At 29.7% G+C, this 24,195-nt stretch overlaps 1 protein-coding gene across 2 annotated transcripts in view; it reads right to left on the bottom strand.

Annotated features, from left to right (window-relative positions):
* Positions 1-24,195, bottom strand: part of LOC122504319 (protein apterous-like) — a 178,253-nt gene that overhangs the window by 84,420 nt on the left and 69,638 nt on the right. Inside the window, exons 2-3 of one of the 2 annotated variants that reach the window (XM_043615377.1) lie at positions 22,584-22,899; positions 21,001-21,367 (exon numbers count right to left, since the gene is read on the bottom strand). In XM_043615377.1, coding sequence (XP_043471312.1) covers positions 21,001-21,367; positions 22,584-22,899 — 683 coding nt within the window. The remainder of the gene's footprint in view (positions 1-21,000; positions 21,368-22,583; positions 22,900-24,195) is intronic. The other variant, XM_043615378.1, reaches the window with a different exon arrangement.

The raw sequence follows: 24,195 nt of genomic DNA, 5'->3' as shown, positions 1-24,195 counted from the left end.
GAAACACAAAATAAAAAATATTTTTTTGAAAGTCAATTCTTGAAGACAAATATATATTAACACTATTTGTTTTTCATAAAATAATAGTATATTCACATCTCAAATTAACACAAGTGGAAACAGACGATCAGCTGGCATTTACCTTGGGTAGAAACGCGCAACGCACACTGCGCATGCTCTACAGAATTTTCAAGCGCAGTCAACTAATTTTTCACGTACTTTATAAAACTGAACAAATGACTTTTCGTTAAAATTTAAAAAACACTGTTGCCCATACTAGTACTAGAATAATTCTAGGACTTTCTTATATTTTCTAATAAAAAGTATATGGAACAGCCTTGTATTTTGTGTCCTATCCAAAAGTCAAGCACTTTCAAGGAAGGATTCACGTACTTTTTTTTCCGTGTATGGCCCTTACCATATAACAATTAAAAATCTTTTTTTAATCTTCGCCTTAGACGTTTTAGAGAAAATGTATAATATATTAGGGAAAAATTTGCAATTTACAGAAATTTCCTTTTGCGGGTAGACACGTAACTTTTATTGAGTCGTAACTTCCACGACATGCAATAAGATATGAAGCAAGGAGCTGTGTTGTTTTAGTGTGTTGTACTCATGTAGATTTCACTCATTTAACGAACGCTCACGCGATGTCCCTATATATACCTATAATAACAGACGAACAAGTTACTATAAAGACAGACACATGCAAAGGTGTAGCAAAGAAGCAAAAATTAAAAGACTTTAGATAAAAATTGTGTCATGTACATATCCGTAATTTTTTTTAATCCTCAAATTTCGCTTGAAACTTAAATGAAAATTGAAAACTGAAGCCGTACGAGAAAATTGAATTAAAAGATGAATAAACATTTTCGAAATGGAAAGATCTAGAATAAAATAATTTGCAAATATATTTATATTTCTTTTTTGTTTTTCAAATTAAGAGCTTAATTGTCTGAAAGTATAACTGATGAATAATAAAAGGACTCTCGATAGTTTGTTATAATGAATGAATGAATGAATGTGTGCGTGAGAGTATATATCTTTATAAGGTGTCTCTCAGATATCTGTGTATACTGATCTTTGACTTCTAGTTAGTGTGTCTCAAGCTCATCTATTCTTTTCTCGCTCTCACGACAAGTGTCTTCATTATCGACTGAATCCTTCATCTTTATCTTAAATGTCCCTCTATTCGATCTAGAAAACTTTCAATATAATTATATTCATCCCCTCCTATGCTAAAAATTTTCAACGCTCTTGCTAAAACCCTATTTCAAGTAGAGCTCTAGCCAGTAAATAGGAAAACTGTAAAGCTCTTGCCAAGGCTCTGAAAAGGGGAATAGAAAAACTGTCGAGGCCCTTGCTATATAATTAATATAAGCCTCTATTAGTTGAAACTACAATAATATCTGAAACTTTCAATCACCAAAATTACAATTGGTTGAAACTCCCAATGATTTAGACTAGAATTGATTGAAACTATCACTAATAAAAAATTATCAGTGATTAAAACGAAAGTACTATAAAGTGGAATTAATATAACAAATTAACAAAGCATTATCAGAACATAAGAGAACTGGCTAGACCATTATTGAAATTCCCTATTTTAATTTCTGTCGGTGATTTTTAATTATCCAAGAAAAATACACTTCACCAACCAACTGCAAAGTTGAAAAATAAAAAAATCAATTTTACGCAATTTAGTGTAAGCTTTCCACGATGGTATGAGCAGTTCTTACGTTTATGACAATTTAACGATATTATATATTTATATGTATAAAGTTCAAGTCTCTTGCAAGTTTAAAATTTAATAAAAACTGTCATGTTTCGTTTCTGACATGCGATTAAGATATGCGACAATAAAGATACAAGGAATAATAATATTTTGAAAATGCAAAGCAAAATAAAAATTAAATCTCTTGAATAACAGTCATACATTTTCATCATGTTATTTACAGTTTTCAATTTTCCTCACTCACTTTTTTATAATTCATTTTTACATATTTGGAAAAAAGTATTGCAGATTATTAAACATAAATTTTTACTTTTCATACAAAATAAAAATTTTAATTGTTTATGATATTAAAATTAAATTTTTTGCTTTTTTTACTAGGATTTAAGGTTTACTTAAATTACTTCCCACATAGCACAATAGTATGAGGTAAGGTTATGTTGAATACTAATCGTAAGGCACATAAGGTTACACGATATTGCTGTGGTAGACCTAAGGTGAACTAAAAACTTCCGCCATGGAGGTGAGGTTACATGTTAGGGTGTGGTGACTATATATGATAAGGCCATGGTAACCTTACACGTTAAGGTTGAGGTAACGTTACATGTTAAGGTTGAGGTAAGGTTACATGTTAAGGTTGAGGTAACGTTACATGTTAAGGTTGAGGTAAGGTTACATGTCAAGGCTGAGGTAAGGTAATTATTAAGTTGTAAGGTTGAGGTAAGGTTAAGGTAAGGTTGTGATAAGTTTACCAGTTATGGAAAATATTGAAAAAATAATTAATAAATAAATATTCAATTAAAATGTTAAGTTTGTTGCTCTTCTCTATTTTGGAAACCTGACATGAAGCAGAAAATTTTGAAAACAAATTTGGGAGGACTGGGATTCGAACCCGGGATCGACGCGCATAAACCTATCATTCTAACTAACTGAGCTAAGTAGAGAACTGGCAGAAGGAAAATTAATGTTGCCTTTAAGGAGTTAATCATCTTCTTGGTTCACCTTAAAGGCAACATTAATTTTCCTTCTGCCAGTTCTCTACTTAGCTCAGTTAGTTAGAATGATAGGTTTATGCGCGCCGATCCCGGGTTCGAATCCCAGTCCCCCAAATTTGTTTTCAAAATTTTCTGCTTCATGTCAGGTTTCCAAAATAGAGAAGAGCAACACACTTAACATTTTAATTGAATATTTATTTATTAATTATTTTTTCAATATTTTCTATAACTGGTAAACTTATCACAACCTTACCTCAACCTTACAACTTAATAATTACCTTACCTCAGCCTTGACATGTAACCTTACCTCAACCTTAACATGTAACGTTACCTCAACCTTAACATGTAACCTTACATCAACCTTAACATGTAACGTTACCTCAACCTTAACGTGTAAGGTTACCATGGCCTTATCATATATAGTCACCACACCCTAACATGTAACCTTACCTCCATGGCGGAAGTTTTTAGTTCACCTCAGGTCTACCACAGCAATATCGTGTAACCTTATGAGCCTTACGATTAGTACTCAACATAACCTTACCTCATACTATTGTGCTATGTGGGTTGTATTTAAGGTTTTGCTTTTAAATTAAAAAATAGAAAATAGTTACTTGTACTATAACTTTTGTTTTGACCACTCATCAGATTCATACTTAATGATGAATTATTTTTAGAATATTGATAGAATTGGTATCATTTATAGCAAATTTTAACTATTTCAGTTAGCAAATAAAAATTATTTGATACAGATAAAAATATATAAATAAATGTTGGAATACAACGATAATTATTAATATCAATGTTAGAAATGAATCTTGAAGGAAAATTGTGTGGAAAGGGAAACCAGGTAAATGAATTACCTGAGTCCCACTTAGGGTTGCAATTTTTCGTTAGTCGTACAAAAACGGTCCTGCGGTAAATACATAAAGTTGTACGGTTCAAAATAAAGTAAAGCCTAAAGAATCTATGAAACTTATGTTAAATACTAAATTATTAATTGTTCAATAAAGTCTCAATATATGTATCTTAATTCTTTTCTTTTGTCTCACACGTGTAATATTCCTACATATTTCCTGTAAGTTCCAACAATAAAATATAAAAATAAACAATATAAAAAATTTTGATAAACAAATATTATTTGAAACGAATAAAATTTTTAAATAATGGGTACAATTTAAATATTATTTGATGCAGATAAAAATTATTTTTTACAAACTAAAATTATTCAATATAACTATAAGTCATCGTTCACCTCAAGTACAATGTACACAGGAAAAAAAAAGTCTGACTCCGTTTACACCTTAAATTCAGCCCATGTATTTCACATAAGTCTGTCCTTGTTTAACGGGGCTGACTCCGTTTACACCTTAAATTCAGCCTCAAAAATAGGCTGAAAGTAAAACTTTTTTTTTAGTGTGTACTTATGTTTAAAAACCATTTTGGAAGTTACCTATCTTCCACGTTTGTTTTAGAAATCACGTAAGTTAGAGGATTGTTTTGGAAACTACCTATCTTTCCCGTTCCGAGCAGAAACTACGTATCTCACTGATAGTCGCTTTAAAACCTACTAATGTACTAAATAATATTATAATAATTTTATAAAAAAAATTAAATTATTATTAAAAACATACAGTTTAGTGCATCAACTTACAAAAAAATTCACTTCTCAGCAAAAACATTAACTTTAAAATATTAGTAATAATAATCAAAATTAGAGCTTCTAAAGCGACTCACAGTGGGCCAGGGTCGTCGAATTTTTGCCAAAAATACAATTTTTCAACTTTCAAATATGCACAAAAGAATTTATGCACAGTATTTAATAGTAAATAAGGAATTTATTGCATAAAGGATTTGTTAAATAATAAAAAATTGTGTCTTCTAGAACTATTTAAAGTTTAACATTTGAGATAAAATAATAAAATGTTTATGATTGAAATTCTTAGGGGAATGTAGTCAAGGTTGGTCTACTGTCTAGGTAGGCCACTCGCATTTTTTTGTCAAGTTCACTAGCGCCACCTACGCGCATATTTGTCGAAGCTTGTCTTAGTGAAACCTAACTTTTTGTTCAATTACATTTTCGGAAAATCAAAAATTGTGTTTTCTGTGACGTCGGTACAAAAAAAGCTCAAAAAAAGTTTTGTGCATAATGTGAAAAACCATTAATAAGAGATAAAAAACAAATTGAATCGTCAAGGCAAGTATGCAGAAAATTTGTGGGACTCATGGTTGAAAGGAAAACAAAGTAAAAAATCGAATCCCGAAACGTATTTCTTTATGGTTACAACAATTCGGTAATGTTACTTACTGTCAAGGTCGGCCACTATGTGTTTAAAATGCGCAAAGATGAGGACGAGCTACTTCATTTGCAAAAACTGCAATTCTGTATAACTCATAATATAATTGATCATCTTATTAATATTTTTATTTAATTTTATTAATATTTTAGTGCAAAATTTTTTTTTTATTTATATTTATTTTTTTATATTGTTTATTTTTATTATTTTGTTATTTCATTAAGTTACAAACTGTAAACAATAAAGAATCAATTTTCCGTTACTCCAAACATGTTATTTTATTTTTTAAAGATTAATGCCCTTTGAATTTTAAACATGGCCGACCTTGACTGTAATGGCCAACCTGGACTACAAATTTTTTTTTTTTTAAATCTTTATAACTTTTTCATTTTTAAACCTGTCAATTTACTTTGTACAGAAAAAATGTTCCTATTAAACAGGACTTTCCAACCATATACTTCAATTGTCCAAATTCATTTTTAAAAAAAAGTTATAAACAAAAGTCAAAAAGGTGGCCGACCTAGACTATGTTCCCCTAATATATATAGAAATAAATTAATTATTTTTGTATAAGTACTTTTTTTCCATTCAACCGATATATTGAAGTAAAAAAACCAATAGTTATTTTAAAAAAATAAAATTTATTAAAATGTAGTTCCATTGAAGTTAACAAATAGTGGATTTTTCAATAGAGTGCCGACTTTCAGTTAGTCGAGCTCCTCCGAGCCGCATAATATTTGGAAAAACAAGTTATAGAACGATTACTTAGCATGTCTACTTTGACGCTAATATGTGCCATTTTGCGCCTTTTATATTTTTTCAACATAACAAGAATATTGCAATAAACATATAAAGACAATTTTTAAAATTAATCAATTATGATGAACAGTGGTATTTTGTATTTAACAGTTTTTTGTGTCGCTGATTGCGAATCTGATGTCAGATTTCAAAATTCAAAATGGCGGATCCAATATGGCGGACATAAAAATTTTAAAATCAATAGATTTGAATTAAGCATAGGTATCTATGTGTTTTTTGCATAGAGTTTTTAGAATAAAGTGCGCGAGTTATACCTTTTACCGTGAGAGGCATTCTTAGGCGCATAGAAAGAGACAAAAGCATAAAAGTAGACCCCTTATCTTACCTTGTTTAATGGCGCATGTGCAAGGATAAAAGTTTTTGGTTAGGTTTTTGTCTAAAAAGATCGCATGAAAAATCGTTTTAAATATAGGTATAGTAATTGAAAATTTTAATTTTTAGTTGCTTATTTCGATGAGTTTAAATTAAAAGCAGGTAAACTTAACATAAAATACCATTTTTCGTGCTAAAAATGTTTTTAAATTATTTATTTGTCACGTAAATAAAAGAAAAATATAATTGTCAGCAAGCTGTTTCACTATCACGCATCCGTTATTAGAGAAAGAAAGAAAAGTGGTCTACTTTTCGTATGGCTGTCTCCGTCTATGCGCCTAAGAAACATTTTGGTCGCTTGCGCACTCTATTCTAATAACTCTATGATTTTTTGGGTCGCTGATTACGAATCTGATGTCAGATTTCAAAAAATCAAAATGGCGGTCATAAAAAATTTTAAATTAATCAATTTTAATGAAACATATAGGTATGTAGAGGTTTTTCGGGTTGCTGATTACGAATCTGTTGTCAGATTTTAAAAATGAAAAAATGAGCACTGTGTTTCTGAAATCAGATTTAGATATGAAATGGAGTGTTTATCCGATCCATGGAAACAAAAGCAGATTCTCCAATAGGACTACATGCGCACCTGATATACCCACGCGATAAACTATATACCTATATAAGTAAACATCAGGTCTCGAAAAAAAACTAAAAAAATTTTTAAAATCTAAAAAAAATACAAAATGGGATCTTTACCTGTAACCTCCTCGTGGTAGATCCTGGAAACTACAGTAGTTTCTGTTTTTGTAGGCTTATAACAGGAAAAAATTTTTTATTTTCTGAATTGTATAGACACTAGTTTTGTAATCACCAAACTTAAAAACTCCCAAGCCAAAAAGTTGTAGGCAAATCTCACCCAATCTAAAATCCACTTGAATTCTTACATCTGATTCGTAATCAGTGACCTAAAAACCCCTAGATACTTATGCTTCATTAAAATTGATTCATATAAAAAAATTTATGTCCGCCATATTGGGTCCGCCATTTTGAATTTTTGAAATCTGACTTCAGATTTGTAATCAGCGACCCCAAAAACTGTAGGTAGCATACTTGTTATTCGTAAATATCTAGTTCTTTTTTAAATAATGATTTTTGGCCAAAAATCGACGATCCTGGCCCACTGTGCGACTATCAGAGATACGTAGTTTTTGCTCGGAACGGGAAAGATAGGTAGTTTCCAAAACAATCCTTTAACTTACATGATTTCTAAAACCAACGTAGAAGATAAGTAACTTCCAAAATGGTTTTTAAACATAAGTACATTGTACTTGGGGTAAATGAAGTGATTATAAGCAGATAAAACTTATTTGTTGTAAAATAAAAATTATTTAATACAAATAGATAAACAGATTTCTTAATAAGAAAAATAAAAATTCTTCGATACAAATAAAAATGATTTAACACAAACAATTATTATAAAAATAAATAGACTTATATACAGTAGAACCTCGATAAGTCGAAGTTGAAGGTAAACGCTGAAAACTTCGAGTTAAAGAGGTTTCGACTTATAGAGGGTACCGAGTTATAGAGGTTTCTGAAAATATAATTCGACATATAGAGGTTTTTACATACTGTATATTTATACACAATAGAAAAGTTTCTATACTTCATTTGTTATCATATTATTATTAACATTATTATTAATAATAATAATAATTTTAAATTCAATACAGGAACCACTGTTTGATAACGATTGTATTGTATTAGCTTCGAGATATATAGATGTCGCGAAAAACGAAACCTTCAAGTTATAGAGGTTTAAAAGGGCCATATGTACTAACTTCGAGATATAGAGGTTGTAAAACTGAACTTCGAGTTAAAGAGGTTGAAATACATGGAAAAGTTTTTGAAGGGAAATTAAAATTACTTCGAGTTATAGAGGTTGCAAAGTTCGAGTTACAGAGGTTTTTGGGCTTCTAGGGAAGGAAATGTACATTTTCTTCGACTTATAGAGGTTTTCGACTTATCGTGGTTCGACTTATCGAGGTTCTACTGTAATACAATCCTCAAAAAATTGATTGTCTAAACCAAATAAATTTCACTTCCAATCTGTTTACAAATCCAAAACTTTATTTTCCTTCAATTGCAATTAAATAATAATTAAAGCAAACCAATATAATCTACTCCATGAATATGGCAAAAACCACTAATTTTTAATGTCACCACTTGAAACTGTTTATTTTCATCTTATAGAAGTATAAGCAAAAAACTAGGAAAAAGAATTTTTTAAAAAAAACCTTGCCTTTCTAAACAGCCAAATACCGTTCTGTCTTATTCTAACTTTTTCTCAACTATAGAAAGTTGCATCATCACCAATCTCATAATGGTTTGCAGTCGATAAATTTTCACTGTTATTCCAGTTTGATATTTTTTTCCCTTTTTTCCCTCTAAACACTACACTCCAACTTTGGCGAGAAAATAACCATGTTTCAAGTGTCTTTCTCTCTATCTCTCATCGATTCGGGCATCTCTCGATCCACACAAACCGTGTCGATTCGATTGACATCAATAACGAGACTTGCATTGCTAAAAACTCACACATGAGTGACAAAAAAGGTGTATTTGTGTCTACACTTTCGTAAAACTGGAATACGTATAAATATATATAGGAAATTCTTTTATACGTATTTATAAACATATATATGCGAGACGAACGAGTCCTTAATTGGAATTGAAAACGGCATCTTGGCGAGCGAGGCGTGCGGAAAGGATTGATCTTGGTGAGGACGTATGTCTGCATGTATATATAAAGAGAACTGCGCGTGCATGTATATCTGCAAAGGTATAGGTATCATCCGTCGCTCGTGAAGTGTAGATCGGCGGTGATTTACTTATCAAGAATCGACGCTTCGCCGGAGGTAAATGGCCGAGTCGTGACCATTAGTCCATGGACGAAGCTAGTCTATATACAAAACGGAAGATCCGTGTGTAAAGGATCTAAAAAGGTGGGGAAGAAAGGGTTAAGGGAATACGCTAAAATACCACTGTGTGGGGCCTTCTTTCCTCACTTTCCGGTCATCCTCTCCCTCCGCCCTTTTTGATTCACCAAATAACGACCTTCCCTAGTAGAAATTTGTCATAGTATCTTTAAGGGCACTGGACAGTTCCACTGGAAAATTTCGAGGCACTTTACAGTTAAACTGGCTAAAAACTATAAAGTGATGTCACGCTAATTTCTTCAAGTTATTGTCCAGTCAAATTTTACAGTTTCTGATCATCAGTCCTGTAGAAAAACTATACAAAATAATTCACTTGGAAATGTCAAAACTTTCTTTATATTGACGTTACGTATTAAACACGTACAAATTTGAAAATATAACGTTAAATTTTTTTGTCAACAAATTAAATAAATTAAAATTTTACGAAACTATATTTTTACTGTTGGTGTATCTATTGTTCCGTATAATAAATGATTTATAATAAATTATCTGTAAAATTATTTTTAAATAACTACATAATTAAAAAAAAATATAAAAATTACTGATTCTTGAACACATGTCATTTTTTTACATTAAACAACATTCACTTTTTCCTTTAATTAAGCACAACACTGAAATAAATATTATTATTTTATCACACTACAAACTTATAAGTAAACCCTAATATGAAGAATTAATTCAGTTCAAACGAAAAATATCTAGCGGTTTCGGGGAGCGAACTCGGGTCACACTGGGACGAAATACCTAAACGCACGCTTTACGCATCACGGCCGTTCTAGTCGATGGACGATTCCGGAAAAATAAGAACCATATTCTACCGGCAGGTAAAGCAGTTCCCTTTTTCATCTTTTCTAGCTCAACTGGCGAATTACTGGACAGCTACTGCATAACACTCTAAAGTTGAACTTATTGATTATTACTGTATAGAAGTTCTGTCTGTCCAGTTATTCTCATGGTACTGTCTAGGCGTTCCGTGAAATTATGTTTCAAAGTTTGTCGTGGCGTTAGCGCTACCGTCAGTCCAGCAACTGAACAGTGTTGTGTAGACATTTTCCATAAATACATCAGAGTATACACTGAAAGAAATAATTCGCGGGTGTAACTAGAATTATGTCTATTTTTTCCGTAAGGAATTAGTAATAAATTGTTACTGTCTACTGTCATTAATTATAGACAGTTCTGTTATTCAGATCGGAGAGCTATACATATGTCAACGTCAATTCATCAATGTAAAACATAACCTCACTTTATTGGACCAATTCTAACTTTTTGTATGTAACAGGTTTGTTAAATTAATATTTATACATATAATAAGAGTATATAATCTTGAAAAGAAATTGTCTTCTGAATTTAAAAAATTAGTTATTTTAATTAACTCAATTAATTGAAGCGAATTTTAAAAAAATTTTTTTTTTCTAAAGGAATTGTCATTAAAAATAAATTTTGATTGAAAAGAAATTTTTATTATTAAATCAAAATTTTAATATTAAATAATTTAAAAAATTTGTTATTTAGTTGTCAACAGTAAAATAAAAGAACAAAATTAAAATTATAAAAACTATAAACTGTAAAACCAAAAGATTTATTTTATAGAAAATATTTCGAAAATGTCAATACACAACTGTTTAGTTACTGAAACTGGCGGTAGCGCTAACGCCACGACAAACTTTGGAACATCATTTCTCGGAACGCCTCGACAGTGCCATGAAAATAACTGTACAGGACTTCTATGCAGTAATAATCAAGTTCAACTTTATATTTTCTTTAACAGTGTTATGCAGTAGCTGTCTAGTAATTCGCCAGTTAAGCTAGATTAAACTTCCATGACTAAAACTGTACAGTAACTTGAATAAATCTAGTCATGCCACGACAAATTTCTACTAGGGTTATTATATCATGAAAATACAAAAAAAATTATAACATCGCGAAGTAATGCGGTAGGCATAATACATAATACATAAAAACTAGAAACTGAACTAAAAAGTTTATTGTAATCTTAAGGGGGATAAGGTATTCAAAATTCTTGTTTGCAATTTTTTAATCTTTTTAAATGAAATTTACGGAGTTAAGAGCTGTATTTGAGCGTCTGTTGGTCCATGCTTCTAGATTCATGTTTTTTTAATTAGATAATCATCTTAATTTGTTTATTTTTAAATTTGCAATATTTTTTGATACACCATTTGAAAGAGCGATTCCTGACCCATAAGAAATGTCTATTGCCAATTTTTTAAAATTGCGTTTTAACGTTTAAAAACAATGCCAAACTTCCAGTATTGTGCATTTGATTCTTATAAAGGTTGAAGTGTTTTTCTAAAACTTGTTTTTGACTGCGTACACCATAACTCAAAATTTACTGGACCAATCGTTCTGACATTTGGTACAGTACTTCTTCACATAATTCCTCAGGTATCCCTAGAATCTTTGTAAAAAAAATCTGTCCGCGCAAGCGCGGGGGCTCGCTTCGCTCGTAAGTTTCAGCGCGCCTCGGGGCGCGCGAATATTGATCGTCGCGCTCCGTTTGATGTTGCGCGCTTCGCGCGCAAATGGCTCGCGGTGGTCTGCAGTTGTTGTGCATTATTTGTGTTTTTGTTATTATTTCCTATTATATGTTTAATAGTACATTTTTTTTCTTAAAGTTACTACGACTTTAAGGATTACATTCTCATCACATGTTTTTGTTTGCTGATGATTGCAAGATTAAGTGGATTAAAATGTATATTTTTGGTAGAGATGTGCAAAAAGCTCGAAATGTCGATCCGAGCCAAGTCCAAGCCGGCTCGATGTATCAAGTACTCGACATTTTCGAGTACTTGAGTGACTTCAAGAACACGAAAAATTCGAGTTCTCGGGTAAATTCGAGGACTCGATTAAATTTGAGCACTAGAGTGAATTCGAGTACTCGAAACTATTCGAGCTTTTTACACAGCTCGGCTCGGCTCGAACTGATTAGGCACGGCTCGGCTCGAAAAGCTCGATCAAGCTTCAAGCTTTTTGCACAACTCTAATTTTTGGTCTTGATGATTAAACTTGTAAAGTTATTTTTAATTATACTAACTCTCTTAGCAGAAACATGATTTGCAGAAGCAGCTAAAATATTTTTAAAGTATTATTATCAAGTTGTTGATAAAAACGGATTTTTATAAAAGTTATAACATTTTACAAAATCAATAACAAATTCTTTAACACAGTTAAGGGAGCGTTCACAAATGATGTCACGCAATTTTTCGGGATTTTAGACACCCCCTACCCTGTCAAGCAATTTCATGCAATCAAATAAACACAATTTAATAGCTTGAACAAGAGCATTAAAATTGATTTCTTCTGAATCAATTGACTTTTTTCCACTTGACATACCCAAAAATACTAGAAAAAAAATCAAAACAACATTTAAATAGTATGCCTGCAAAGTCGTATTTTTTATGCTGCCCAGATGGGTGTTGACACCGTCTCACAACTGGTGATATGCTGTGTCTCACACCCAGAAATTGGCGCTATTTTGAAAAAGGAAAATTAAATTATTTTCAACCGTAGATTGGAACAATACAATATTGCATCACAAAATATAAGGAAAACACTAAAAGCAAATGCATTACATTTACCTTTTCCAATTAATTAACTTGGAAAAAAAGTACTTTGTATTTATTGAAAAAACGCTTTTTAGTCGATTATCACGCACAGTGTTGGTATTTAACAAAAACAGTTTATATATCCGCTTCGGCGTACACGAAAAAGTTGGCTTATATAAAAAGAAATGTTTTTATATAAACCAATCGGCTTTTTAATATTGCATGTTAAAAAAAATTGACTGTCTCACAACTGGAGGTGTCTCACAACTGGAGACTCTCCCCTATATATATATATATAGAGTGGTTTTTCGAGAAATTGATAGTTTTATGTCTATAAATATGTTTCTTGGGTGTATTTGGGTGAGATTATGTGAAAATCATTGAACTTACTTTTATTTCTTTGAAAAAATGTTGTTTTTTGCGTTGTTTTGGGATTTTTGAGTTTTTTTGACCATTTAAAAGCTTATAACTCTGAAATTTGACTTTTTGACAAAAAAAGTTGTAGAGAAAAGTTGTTTGTATTTTTCTAATCTAAAATAATATAAAGTTGAAAATTTGAAAAAATTGAATTTTCAAAATTTTGAAATTACTGTAGTTTTTGTAATTTTTGACGAAAATGTCTGGCTAACGAACTTAGCCTTCATTTTTACACCAACTTTAAGTGAGTTAAATTTAAAAACGATCCGATAAGATTTACAAAAGTTATTGTGTCAACAACATTTTGGTCTACAGACGGACATACATACATACAGACACCATCGCCAAAACGTCGAGATTTCATGAAATTAGCGAAAGTCAATTTTCGAACAAAACTAATACTTTCTCATATGATGAGAATGTAGAAATGATTAATTTTACAATAACAAATTAGCCGACTTTTTATAGAGAAAATCGATTTTTTGGTCGATTTCAAGTGCTACGAAAAATTGAAAAATAAAAATTCTCTCAGGGTTACCTCAAGAAACATCTCCTTTACTAAATACATTTTGATTTTGATTTGTTTTAAATAATTCTGTTGCCAGTTACAGTGTACACCGCAAATCAACTCTTTTGAAGGTGCCTGAAGAAATCCACGTTCACTCATCTCAATTATCAATAATTTGGCATTAAAAATGTGGAAAATTATTGTTCAAATGGATAAAAAATTTGTATTGATTTCAACATCTACGGACCCAAGGCCACAATTTGTTTAACATCAGTATTCGTTTAAAATTTATTTTAAATTAAAGTATTAAAACTTATTCATATTATTAGAGAGTTAGTTTAAACAAATTTAGTAAAATTGTTTAATAAATTTTGGCTTATTTTTTCCTTCATCAATTAATGTAAAAAATTATTTTTTGTGAAAAAAAATATTATTTATAATGATAAGAAATTATAGGAAAAGATGTTATTTGTTTTTTAAAAAATCAATCCACATTTATTCAAACGATTATTTATGTCAAATGTTAAGCTTTTCGTCCATCGACGATGGACCTCTTCAGACAATATATGGAAACTGCAAATTATTATTTAACATAAGTTAACGGTTCATAAAAATAAGATAAGAAATTATATTTATCAGTAAAAAATTAAGTAAAATTCAAAAACTCAAATAATATTCAAATTTGACTGATTGAATATTCTTGTAAAGAAAATATAACATAACTTTTAATTTGAGTTTCTGTACATTTTAATATTTCCTCTGTATATTCCAGTGCAGTATTGAAACAATATTACTGCAATTTTTTATCCCTTTAAGGACTAGTGATGCTTTTAAGGAATATGAAAATTTTGTTGTTAACTCGTGCATAACTTTCCTGATTTCTAAAACTAAATATCGAAACAGTATTTTTTTTTTCTAGTAAATTTCCTATTCCAAATCTTGCTCTTCAAATATAAAACCCTAATAATTTTCCCTGAAAAGCTTGTTTAAAAATAAAAATAGCGATTTTTTAAGAAAAAATTTGGTTCTCAAAAGGTTAAGAATAACTGTTTTCCTCTTTATTTTAATTTTTATTATTATTATTATTATTATTTTTTTTTTTTTTTTTTTTTTGCTTAGGGACTTTTGGGAAATCTGCCTACAGATACCTTGGATTCCGCACTCCAAGGTTATGTGGGGTTGGTAAAATAAATAAAAAAGGGAATATTAAAAAAAAAAAGATAAATAAATAAATGTTATAATAAATTTAATAAACTGGCGACCCACTACCAGCCCGACCCACCGAAACCCGTAACCCTTCTTTTGGAGCCCTTTACCCTCCCTCGGAACTGTCGTAAGACTTTAGCCTTCGAGGGTGGCGCTCCAACTCTGTCGCTAATGCGACTTTCTGCTTTTCTCTGCGGTCATCCTGCGTTAATAGTTAAAAATTTAAAACTATTTCAATATAAAAGCGGAATTAACAGCACAACAATAATTATTTTGTATTTATTTATTATTATATTACTTCCTCATAGAGGAAGTATTGTAATACCAAAAATTTTCGAGTTCGATTTTTTGATATATATTTATGTTATTTGACCTCAGGAGTTCAAAAATGACATTTTTAAAAAATGTCATTCCGTATGTGTGTGTGTGTGTGTGTGTAAACATCACATTTTCATAAATATCTCGAAATCATCAAGAGCTTTTGGGTTGAATTTTTTTTTAAATTGTAGATCTCACCTGCGGACACAAAATGAGAGTACTTTCTGATAGATTAATAAAGTTGAAATAAATTTTTTTTGGAATTTTAATTTTGCAAAAAAAAGTTTTTTGCCCATAACTTTAAAAAAATGTTAGGACACCTATAAATTTATTTTTTTCCATAATTTTGTAGAGTTTTTTTAGACGCATCTTTTGAGTCCTAATTGAACTTTTTTCGTCCATATTAACCTGAGTTATTAAACTTTTAAAAATCAAAAATTTTGGAAAATAAGACTTTTTTGAAAATTTTGTTGAAAACGTAGAAGTAACATTAAAATTATCGTTATCAACTTGTAGAGCATTAAAAAACGCTTCGATTGACCTATTTTTGAACCTAATTCGATAATAAATTTCTAAATTATTGATATTTTAAAAACCAAAAATTGTGAAAAATGACATTTTCTCAACTTTTTTGTTTGAAAATTTTTGTTTAACTATTAAATTATTGTAACTATCTTGTAGGGTATTTAAAAATAAATTGATTGACCCGAAATTCAATCACTTTTACCATATTTATAAAAAGTTATTCATATATTTCTATTATTTTTATCTCTATGAGGAAGTAAAGTGTTCATGAAATGAGCACCAAAATTAGACAAAATCATAATATACAACTTGGCAGCGGTTTTTCTTACTCTCTTAATTTAAAAATAGGCTGTAGAAGTTTCAACGTTATATTTAGTTACAGTATTTACCTTTTAAATTCTTATTTACCCAATTATATGTAGGGAATCCATTCTTTATTTGACAATATAAATTATTCCACGAAGTGCTATTGTACTAGAAAACTAAATATTTTGCAAAGCATACTGGAAAGAAATAAAATTTGTGTAAACAGGTTAAAATTAAACGTCTCGATGCAAGAATCAGACGCAGTCTATTTAATTTCAAACGTCTATGTCTGGTTTTTGCATCAAGGGGTTCAATTGAGAATAAACATAATTTGATGAAAAATTCTTTTTATTGAATATACGTACAATATTGTTTGGAGTCATTAATTACAAATTTTTAACTGAATTAAATCTTCATTTGCAAAAAAGGTAAAATATTTTCAATAGAATTTTTTATTCTTCAAGATAAATATTTTTTAAAGCCTTTAAAAATATTTATATTAAAACAAAAGAAAATGAGAACAGAAAAGTAGAATTATTTACAAAACTATAAAGATTTATTTAAATGAATAAAAAATCAAAACAAAGTAAAATTAAAATAACTAAAATGAAAATGAAAATTAAAAAAACATAAAAAATATAATTTTCTAAACATTCAGAAAAACTTTAAGAAGTTGAAAATTTTAGCAAATTCATAAAGCGAAATTTTTCTCACTTTCGAAATAAGAGGAAAATAAAAGGAAAATAGAGATACAATCAACCGAAAGGGATTTTCGAAAGATTATACTATACAAAAAGGGTGATTAGCATCAGTATAACTTTGTGTTTTTCACACACAGACAATAAGGATCTCTCTTTTTCTTTCTCGACTAGATCACTTTTCACCCAAAACAGAATGATTATCTACTTGAAAAATAACAATTGTTGTTGTTCGCGTCGAAGAAAACACTTGAAAATATAGAAATACACAAAAAAGATTGAGAAACGATAAAACGAAGAAGCTAATATAAAAATAGGAGGATTATTATACATTATTGCCGATAATCATAAAAGCCTAGAAATATTGTTTTGGTGTCAACGGGGCACGAAAAGCTCAACTTGAAATCGTGTCACAGTTTAAAGGAGGCGGCAATTCCTTTAATCAGGATTTGTAGCTTACGACGAGCGGAACATGGCAAGACAGGTGATTTCCGCGTATTTCTACTAGTGCGGGACAATTGTTTCCAGGAATGGAATTTACTGCAGGTTGAACGTGAGAGAATTCTTATTAAGCCGCAAAAGCAGTAGCGAGCATTGGTACAAAACAAAACTCAAGTGTATATATATATATACAATAATAAACACAAATAGTAGTCACTACATGTAATACACGTATGGGAATTTTACTCGATCAAAAGAACACTGGAGGGAATTTGAACGACAGACACTCTCGGTCTCGGAAAAACTCTCTTATTACGAATATAAACAGACACAAAGGAGGTCTACAATTTAAATTACAATAACGCGCAATTTTTTCTCATTTTTTTCTATATTCCGTATATACCATATAAAACAAGAATCGCGGGAAGATGAAAGACGAATTAGACATCAGAAGTCGTCTTCTGACAATTTTTTTCTTTTTTTGTAATTTTTCTTATATTTCCAACGTGACTTGTTCTTTTCAATTACTTCACTTTTTTCCATTCAACACTTCGTAATTTTTTTAGTATTTTTAATTGCGATTTAATTATTTATGATTTCCTTCAAGTTTGCAGTCATAATTTTTTAGAAAATTTTTGTTTATCTTTGAAAATTAAATTAACATTTTCGTAGGAATTAAAAAGTTTATCATTTTAGAATACGGGCGACAGTGGTTTTCTGTCGAACATTGTATATACACAAAATAAAAACATTGCGATTCAATCTTACAAGTTTCTTTTTCAATAACAGGAAATTCGATATTTCTGTTATTAAATAAAATGAGATGTACCTTGAATATAGAAAAATAAATTCCAATACGGAGGACAGATTTCATAATATCAATTTGAATCAATTTGAGAAGATTATAAGTATATAGTTGGAGACCTACATAAAATTATGAGGTATTACCTGTCCGGAAAATACGCCAGTGGATATTTAATAATTTAAAAAAAATATGTTTCAAGGCCAAATAAAACAAAAGAATCTAGAGTTTGAATGGATATCATATATTTTTCTTATATCATGAACTTTTTTTGCAACTGCATGTCTCTAATATCCTCTAAAAGCAGTAGGCATGCAAAAAAAAATATTTCATGGTAAAAAATAAATTATTTTACCGCTTTTGATAATTATTATAAACGTTAATATTATTATGAAACACTTCATCTCTTTAAAATAAATAACAAAAAGTTTATTTTTATAAATATTTAATTATTTCACGTATAAATGGTCCCCAGTATTTCTTAAAGCAAGCAGACCCATAAAATAATTAATTTCAAAAGTACAATTTATTTAACTTTAATTGTCAATTGAAATCATCTCATGTAGAAGAATTTCCGAAAGATTTCCAGAAATCACATGCGGAAAATTTTCATAAAATTCCAGAAATCCTTTCTGCATCAAAATCACTAAATTTTTTATTTTTATTTATCAATATTCAAAGCTTATTAATCAATATAGTTAATTTGTAATGGTAATTATTTAATTATTTTAATAAATCTAATCATAATTTCTCCAGAAGGTACCTATATTCTTGAGAATATAACTGTATTTTAAATTACCGAGAATTTTACCACTTCATAGAAAATAAATTCTGTAATCATTAGCCCAGAAGTAAAATAAGACTCATGCCCCATAATTCAGGTACTGCCTCATTGTGATTTTCCTCTTATAAATTAAACGAAGACTTGAAGAAAAATTTGCAGGTACATATCAAGATTAAAATAAGTATTTAAGTAAATAAATAATATGTATCTATATATGTATATAGTATGTATGTACCTACTGGAGCATTTCACGTCAGAAATATCACGATTTGCAAAAGGTTGACCGATTTTCACGAAACTTGGTGGGATCATAGTTCTATATAAGAGACTTATAATTTCCTCAAATTATTTTTAAAGAAATTATGAGTAGATATTGTGGTAGCAGTTGTAGTATTATATTAAAGTATCGGAATAGAAATTGTCAAATGTGACATTGAATAACATTGTAATCGTTTGAATCACGTTCCATTATTCACGCGCGCGGAAAATTGTAACGCGACATTGAAACGAATATCGCGCGGTAAATAAAATGGTAACGAGAGAGAAAAGAAGGAGTGGGAATCTAAAACTAAATAAATGTCAAACAACCGTGTATACATGTCGTCGTTCACAGACACCACCACGATTTGTATATGCATGTGCTCGAGACTCTCTATTACCTTCCCAATTAGATAAGACACACTTCACTTTATTCAACCATATAGCGAATATTTATGTACCCAGAACTTTTCTATTCCTATGTAAACTAAAATTAAACATTCACCGCAACATTTTATTGCTTACAAGTATATATTTTGTACTATTCGCTTCTTTTCAAAAGAAGTTAAATTCTTTTTATTTTCCTGCAATTAAACAATCAAAATATAAATGACGGGTTCCACGTCAAGTGACCCAGGTCAAAAATTTACATGGAATATTTGAAAAATTTGTAGTTTCTTTAAAACAAAACGAAAATACGTTTTCTATTTTGGGTTTTGCTGCTGTTTTTCAACACTTTCTAATAGTGTGAACAAATGTAGAGAAAAAAAATTGTTTGAACTTGAAAAATTAAATTAAAAAATAAAATTTCCTTTTTTTATCAAATGGGCAGTTTTTATTTTTTTTTTTTAAATTTTATCATAAAGGTGAGGTTTTCTCCTAAAAAAATGTATAGGTCAAAACGTGGGACAAGAACTTTTAACTGGTCAAATTAAGCATTTACAACTGCACTGCACCGGCCCACAGTGGAATTTTTTTTACAATTTCCTATTAAAAAATGTCTATAGCTTACAATTTTTAACCGATTTGAGTGTTCTTTGTCTTAAATTAAAGGGGAATAAATTCTTAAGACATCCTTCGAGGCCGATTTTGGGGATTTTAATTATTTATAATTTTTTTTAAATCAAAGTTAACAAATTAATACACTTTTTTAAAAAAGGACGTTTATTTTCTTATTCCGTTAATGCACATGATCTAAATAAATTTAAATTTATCCAATATGACCACCAGATAATTAATAAAGCATAAAATAATTTATTTTAATTGTTATAAACAATATACAGCCCAACAACGCGCAGGGGCGGTGGATTGCAGAAGTAAATGTTTATTTTGACCAGTTAAAAGTTCTTGTCCCACGTTTTGACCTATACATTTTTTTTAGGAAAAAACCTCACCTTTATGATAAAATTTTTTTTAAAAAAATAAAAACTGTCCATTTGATGAAAAAATGAAATTTTATTTTTTAATTTAATTTTTCAAGTTCAAACAATTTTTTTTCTCTACATTTGTTCACACTATTAGAAAGTGTTGAAAAACAGCAGCAAAACCCAAAATAGAAAACGTATTTTCGTTTTGTTTTAAAGAAACTACAAATTTTTCAAATATTCCATGTTAGACCAAAAATTTAAACTTTTACCCCCTCCAGTTTTTATATTTGTTTAAATAAATTAATAATATTTGGTATTTTTAATTGTATCGAATAGGACTACTGTTTGTGCAAACTTTTAACCCGATCCCAAACATTTAAAATTTGGACCTGGGTCACTTGACGTGGAACCCGTCAAATCCACTTTGCTCTAATTGTCAATTCAGAAGCGATTTTACAAATTGCATGATGAAGTATTTTCCTTTTTTTTAATCAAGATATATTCTTTCGATATCTCGAGAAAAGACCTAAGAATGAATTAATCATTTCTTCTGTTCGGTTTCTAGATTCTCCTAAATAGCTCTCGTGTGGAGAGAATAGCATTGTTGAAAATACAATAGTTTAAGAAAAGTAAAAGAAAAGACTCACCGATAGTAGTCTTTCTTGCAATAGATGTTTCCGTCTCGACTGAAACACGTGACCTCGCCATCCAAACCCTGTCGACAATGGGAACACTGAAGGCATGAGGCATGCCATCTTCTATCCACGGCTTGGAGATAAAATCTGTCAGATATCCTTAGTCCACAGCCGGCACAAACAACACCCGACATGTCTTCCGGTTGTGACGGAGGCGTCGGTGGTGGTTCAATTTTTGGCACTGCTTGTAGGTGATGATCTGTTGACTGTTGATCCTGCTGATGGACGGAGTGATGAAAATGATGATGGTGCGATTGCGGTGGCATTGTAAGGTCACTGGCGGGCTCATAATTTCCACTACTTCTGTACTCTGTCGTACCTGCAATTATTGAAAAAAGTTTGTCAAATCAGTTTTTAGAAAATTCAATAATTTCACTTCAAATATTAGAAAAAATTTAAACTTGCTATTGAAAAACAGTGGACATGTAAACAACTACTTTTAGTTTCATGAGCTTCTCAACTGTTCTCTAAATTTGAATTAGTAAAAATGTTTACTAATTTGAATTAGTAACTGACATTTTGCTTTTAAATTAGTAAATTTTACGAACAAATAGTATGATTTCTACTTATTTATTAGTAAAACTTACTAATTCAAAAGCAAAAAGTGAATCATTAATTTAAATTAGTAAACATTTTTACTAATTCAAATTTAGAGAATAAAGATGGTTGCATTTAACTTAATTTCAACTTTTAGGAGACTTTCCGTGCCGTGGGATATTTCTTGATTGTTTCCCAAAAAAATGATAAGAAAAAAATGACGAAGAAGAAATATAATAATAAAATATAACAAAAATTCATAGTAGTTAATTTATTTCAAAGTGTTAAGATAAGTTTTTAAAACCTTCAAATTGAAATTTTTTGTTCAATATAAAAATGGCTATAAACTATATATATATATATATATATATATATATATATTATAAAAAAGATATCGCCGCCGCCGTCGCTGTTTCAAGATTCTGTAAAGGCGCCCTATCCCAAAAGGGCGTCAAAACTTATGTCAAAATTGACCTTTTTTTTGACCTATAGGTCAAAAAAAAAAAAATATATATATATATATATATATATATATATATATTGGTGAAATGTATACTTTATATACATTAATCGATTCGTTTGTATGCCAGGAATATAATTTTGACAAGAATAAGCAAATTTTAGAACAATCTGTCAAAAAGGTGTGTGAGATAATTTGTACACAATATTTTGTTACATACACATACATACATCTAGATGTATCCATATAACCTTCATTTGAAAAATTAAAAACCGTCATGAGAAAGCGAAAGAACAAAATTAGCAAGATATGAAAAAATAGCAAGAAAAAAAAGAAATAACAGAAGTAATAAAAAGGAAAGGAGTGATAATAACATCAAGAAGATGAAACAACAAAAGCATAACAAAAAGTAGAAGTAATACCAAGAATATCAAAACAAATAATGACAAAAATAAATTTAGAAAATCAAATGTAAAAGAAACAAAAAAGGAATAACAAGAACAACAAGAATTTGGAAAATATGTAATAATAATAATACCTCCGGGCGAACCGTAGTCCCTGGAATCGTAGGGAGTGGTGGAATCGTAACAATTATTATTGGTCCCACAATGTGTTTGATGTAGGGTCGTCCTCGAATGGGGCCCATGATGATGAGCCGACGGCGGAGGTTGCTGAGGTGGTGGACTGGACGGAAGCGTTGTGGGTCTCGCAGCGTCTCCCATAGACGCTGGTAAGCACGGACTCAAATCTCGGGCCTGATCAACAGCTCCCGGCCCCACCCCCGTACTCCCTACTGGACCACCTTGACACCCCAAACCCAAGCCGCTGCCACGCTCCTGCGAATTCGCCGGCTGCTGAAAGCAAAAATTTTCCCTAATTTATACTTTATTTCACCTAATTTTAGTATTTTTAATATTTTTATAGTATTTTGTCAGTTTTAGTATTATAATTCTTCCAGTATATTTTACTACCTTGAATATTTTTGTACTAACCTAAATATGGTTATTTGACTTCATATTTTGTATATTTACCAACTATAGTTTCGAACTCTTTAGAGTTTCTTATCATCATGGTTATAATTTATAACTAGTAAAATATATAAGAAGATTTCGGAAGGAAATGTATTTGAATAAGACTAGTGATAAAATTAAGCTAAATGTACTTAATACAATTAAAATTTTTTATTTAACTTTTTTATATTAGTTTAAAATAAAGAACAACATTTTTAAAAAACAGCCTAAAATGTATTTCAGATGAACAACGATATACTGTTCAAAATTTTTTTAATGAAAATGAACATTAAAAATCATTATATTGCAAAAATAGGAAAATTTTTATTTTTATGTTTTATATTTTCTAATAAAAAAATTATCGGCAGAAGTAATAATTATTCTGATCAAGGGTATCATTTCTCATATTGTTACAAAAGGACATTATATATATTTCGCGAGTCAGTCAAGTTTCGCGAAAGTCAATAAATAACTTAGGTATTTATGCAGTCTTATAAACCGCACGAAGCATCATCACTTCAAACGCAATACATGCCTTTTATGTCTTTTCAACTTTAGCACAAGGAAATGGCGTAATTAATTTTTTTTACAATTATACTTATTTTATTCACTTAAAATTTTCATTTATTTTTCTTATTCTGTCACTCAGATTTTTTGAAAGCAATTTTAATTTTCAAATTCATCAATAATTATTATTATGAAATATTACTGATTATTATTGTTCGTCTAAAGTAAATTTTTCATTATCATTTCATGACTTTAAAACGCTTTACAATTACCTATAAAACGAAAACAAAAGTCACCTAAAAAATTGCATTAAAATATTTATTTTGGGTCTTCATGTTTTTATTTTTTTAACAAAGATTTTCAAGAATTAATTATGGGTAAGACTCCGTCAGAAAAGTTACAATTTGCATGGGGTCTTCGGATTATTCTGTAATTTGGTGAAGTTGTTATATTTGATAACAAAAATAAGTGTACCAAAGGATTTAAAAAAATTTTTAAAATTGTAAAAGTTACGCCATTTTGAATTTTTATATAAGATTTTTTTTAAATGTGAATATTTCCGATACAATTTAACGGATTTTAATAAAATTTAAATATGTTATACTTAAAATCATGTCCTTTCAGAATTTTTTA

Source organism: Leptopilina heterotoma, unplaced genomic scaffold, assembly GCF_015476425.1.
Source record: "Leptopilina heterotoma isolate Lh14 unplaced genomic scaffold, ASM1547642v1 Lhet_29, whole genome shotgun sequence".
Classification (NCBI taxonomy): domain Eukaryota; kingdom Metazoa; phylum Arthropoda; class Insecta; order Hymenoptera; family Figitidae; genus Leptopilina; species Leptopilina heterotoma.
This window is presented reverse-complemented; position numbering and strand designations above follow the sequence as displayed.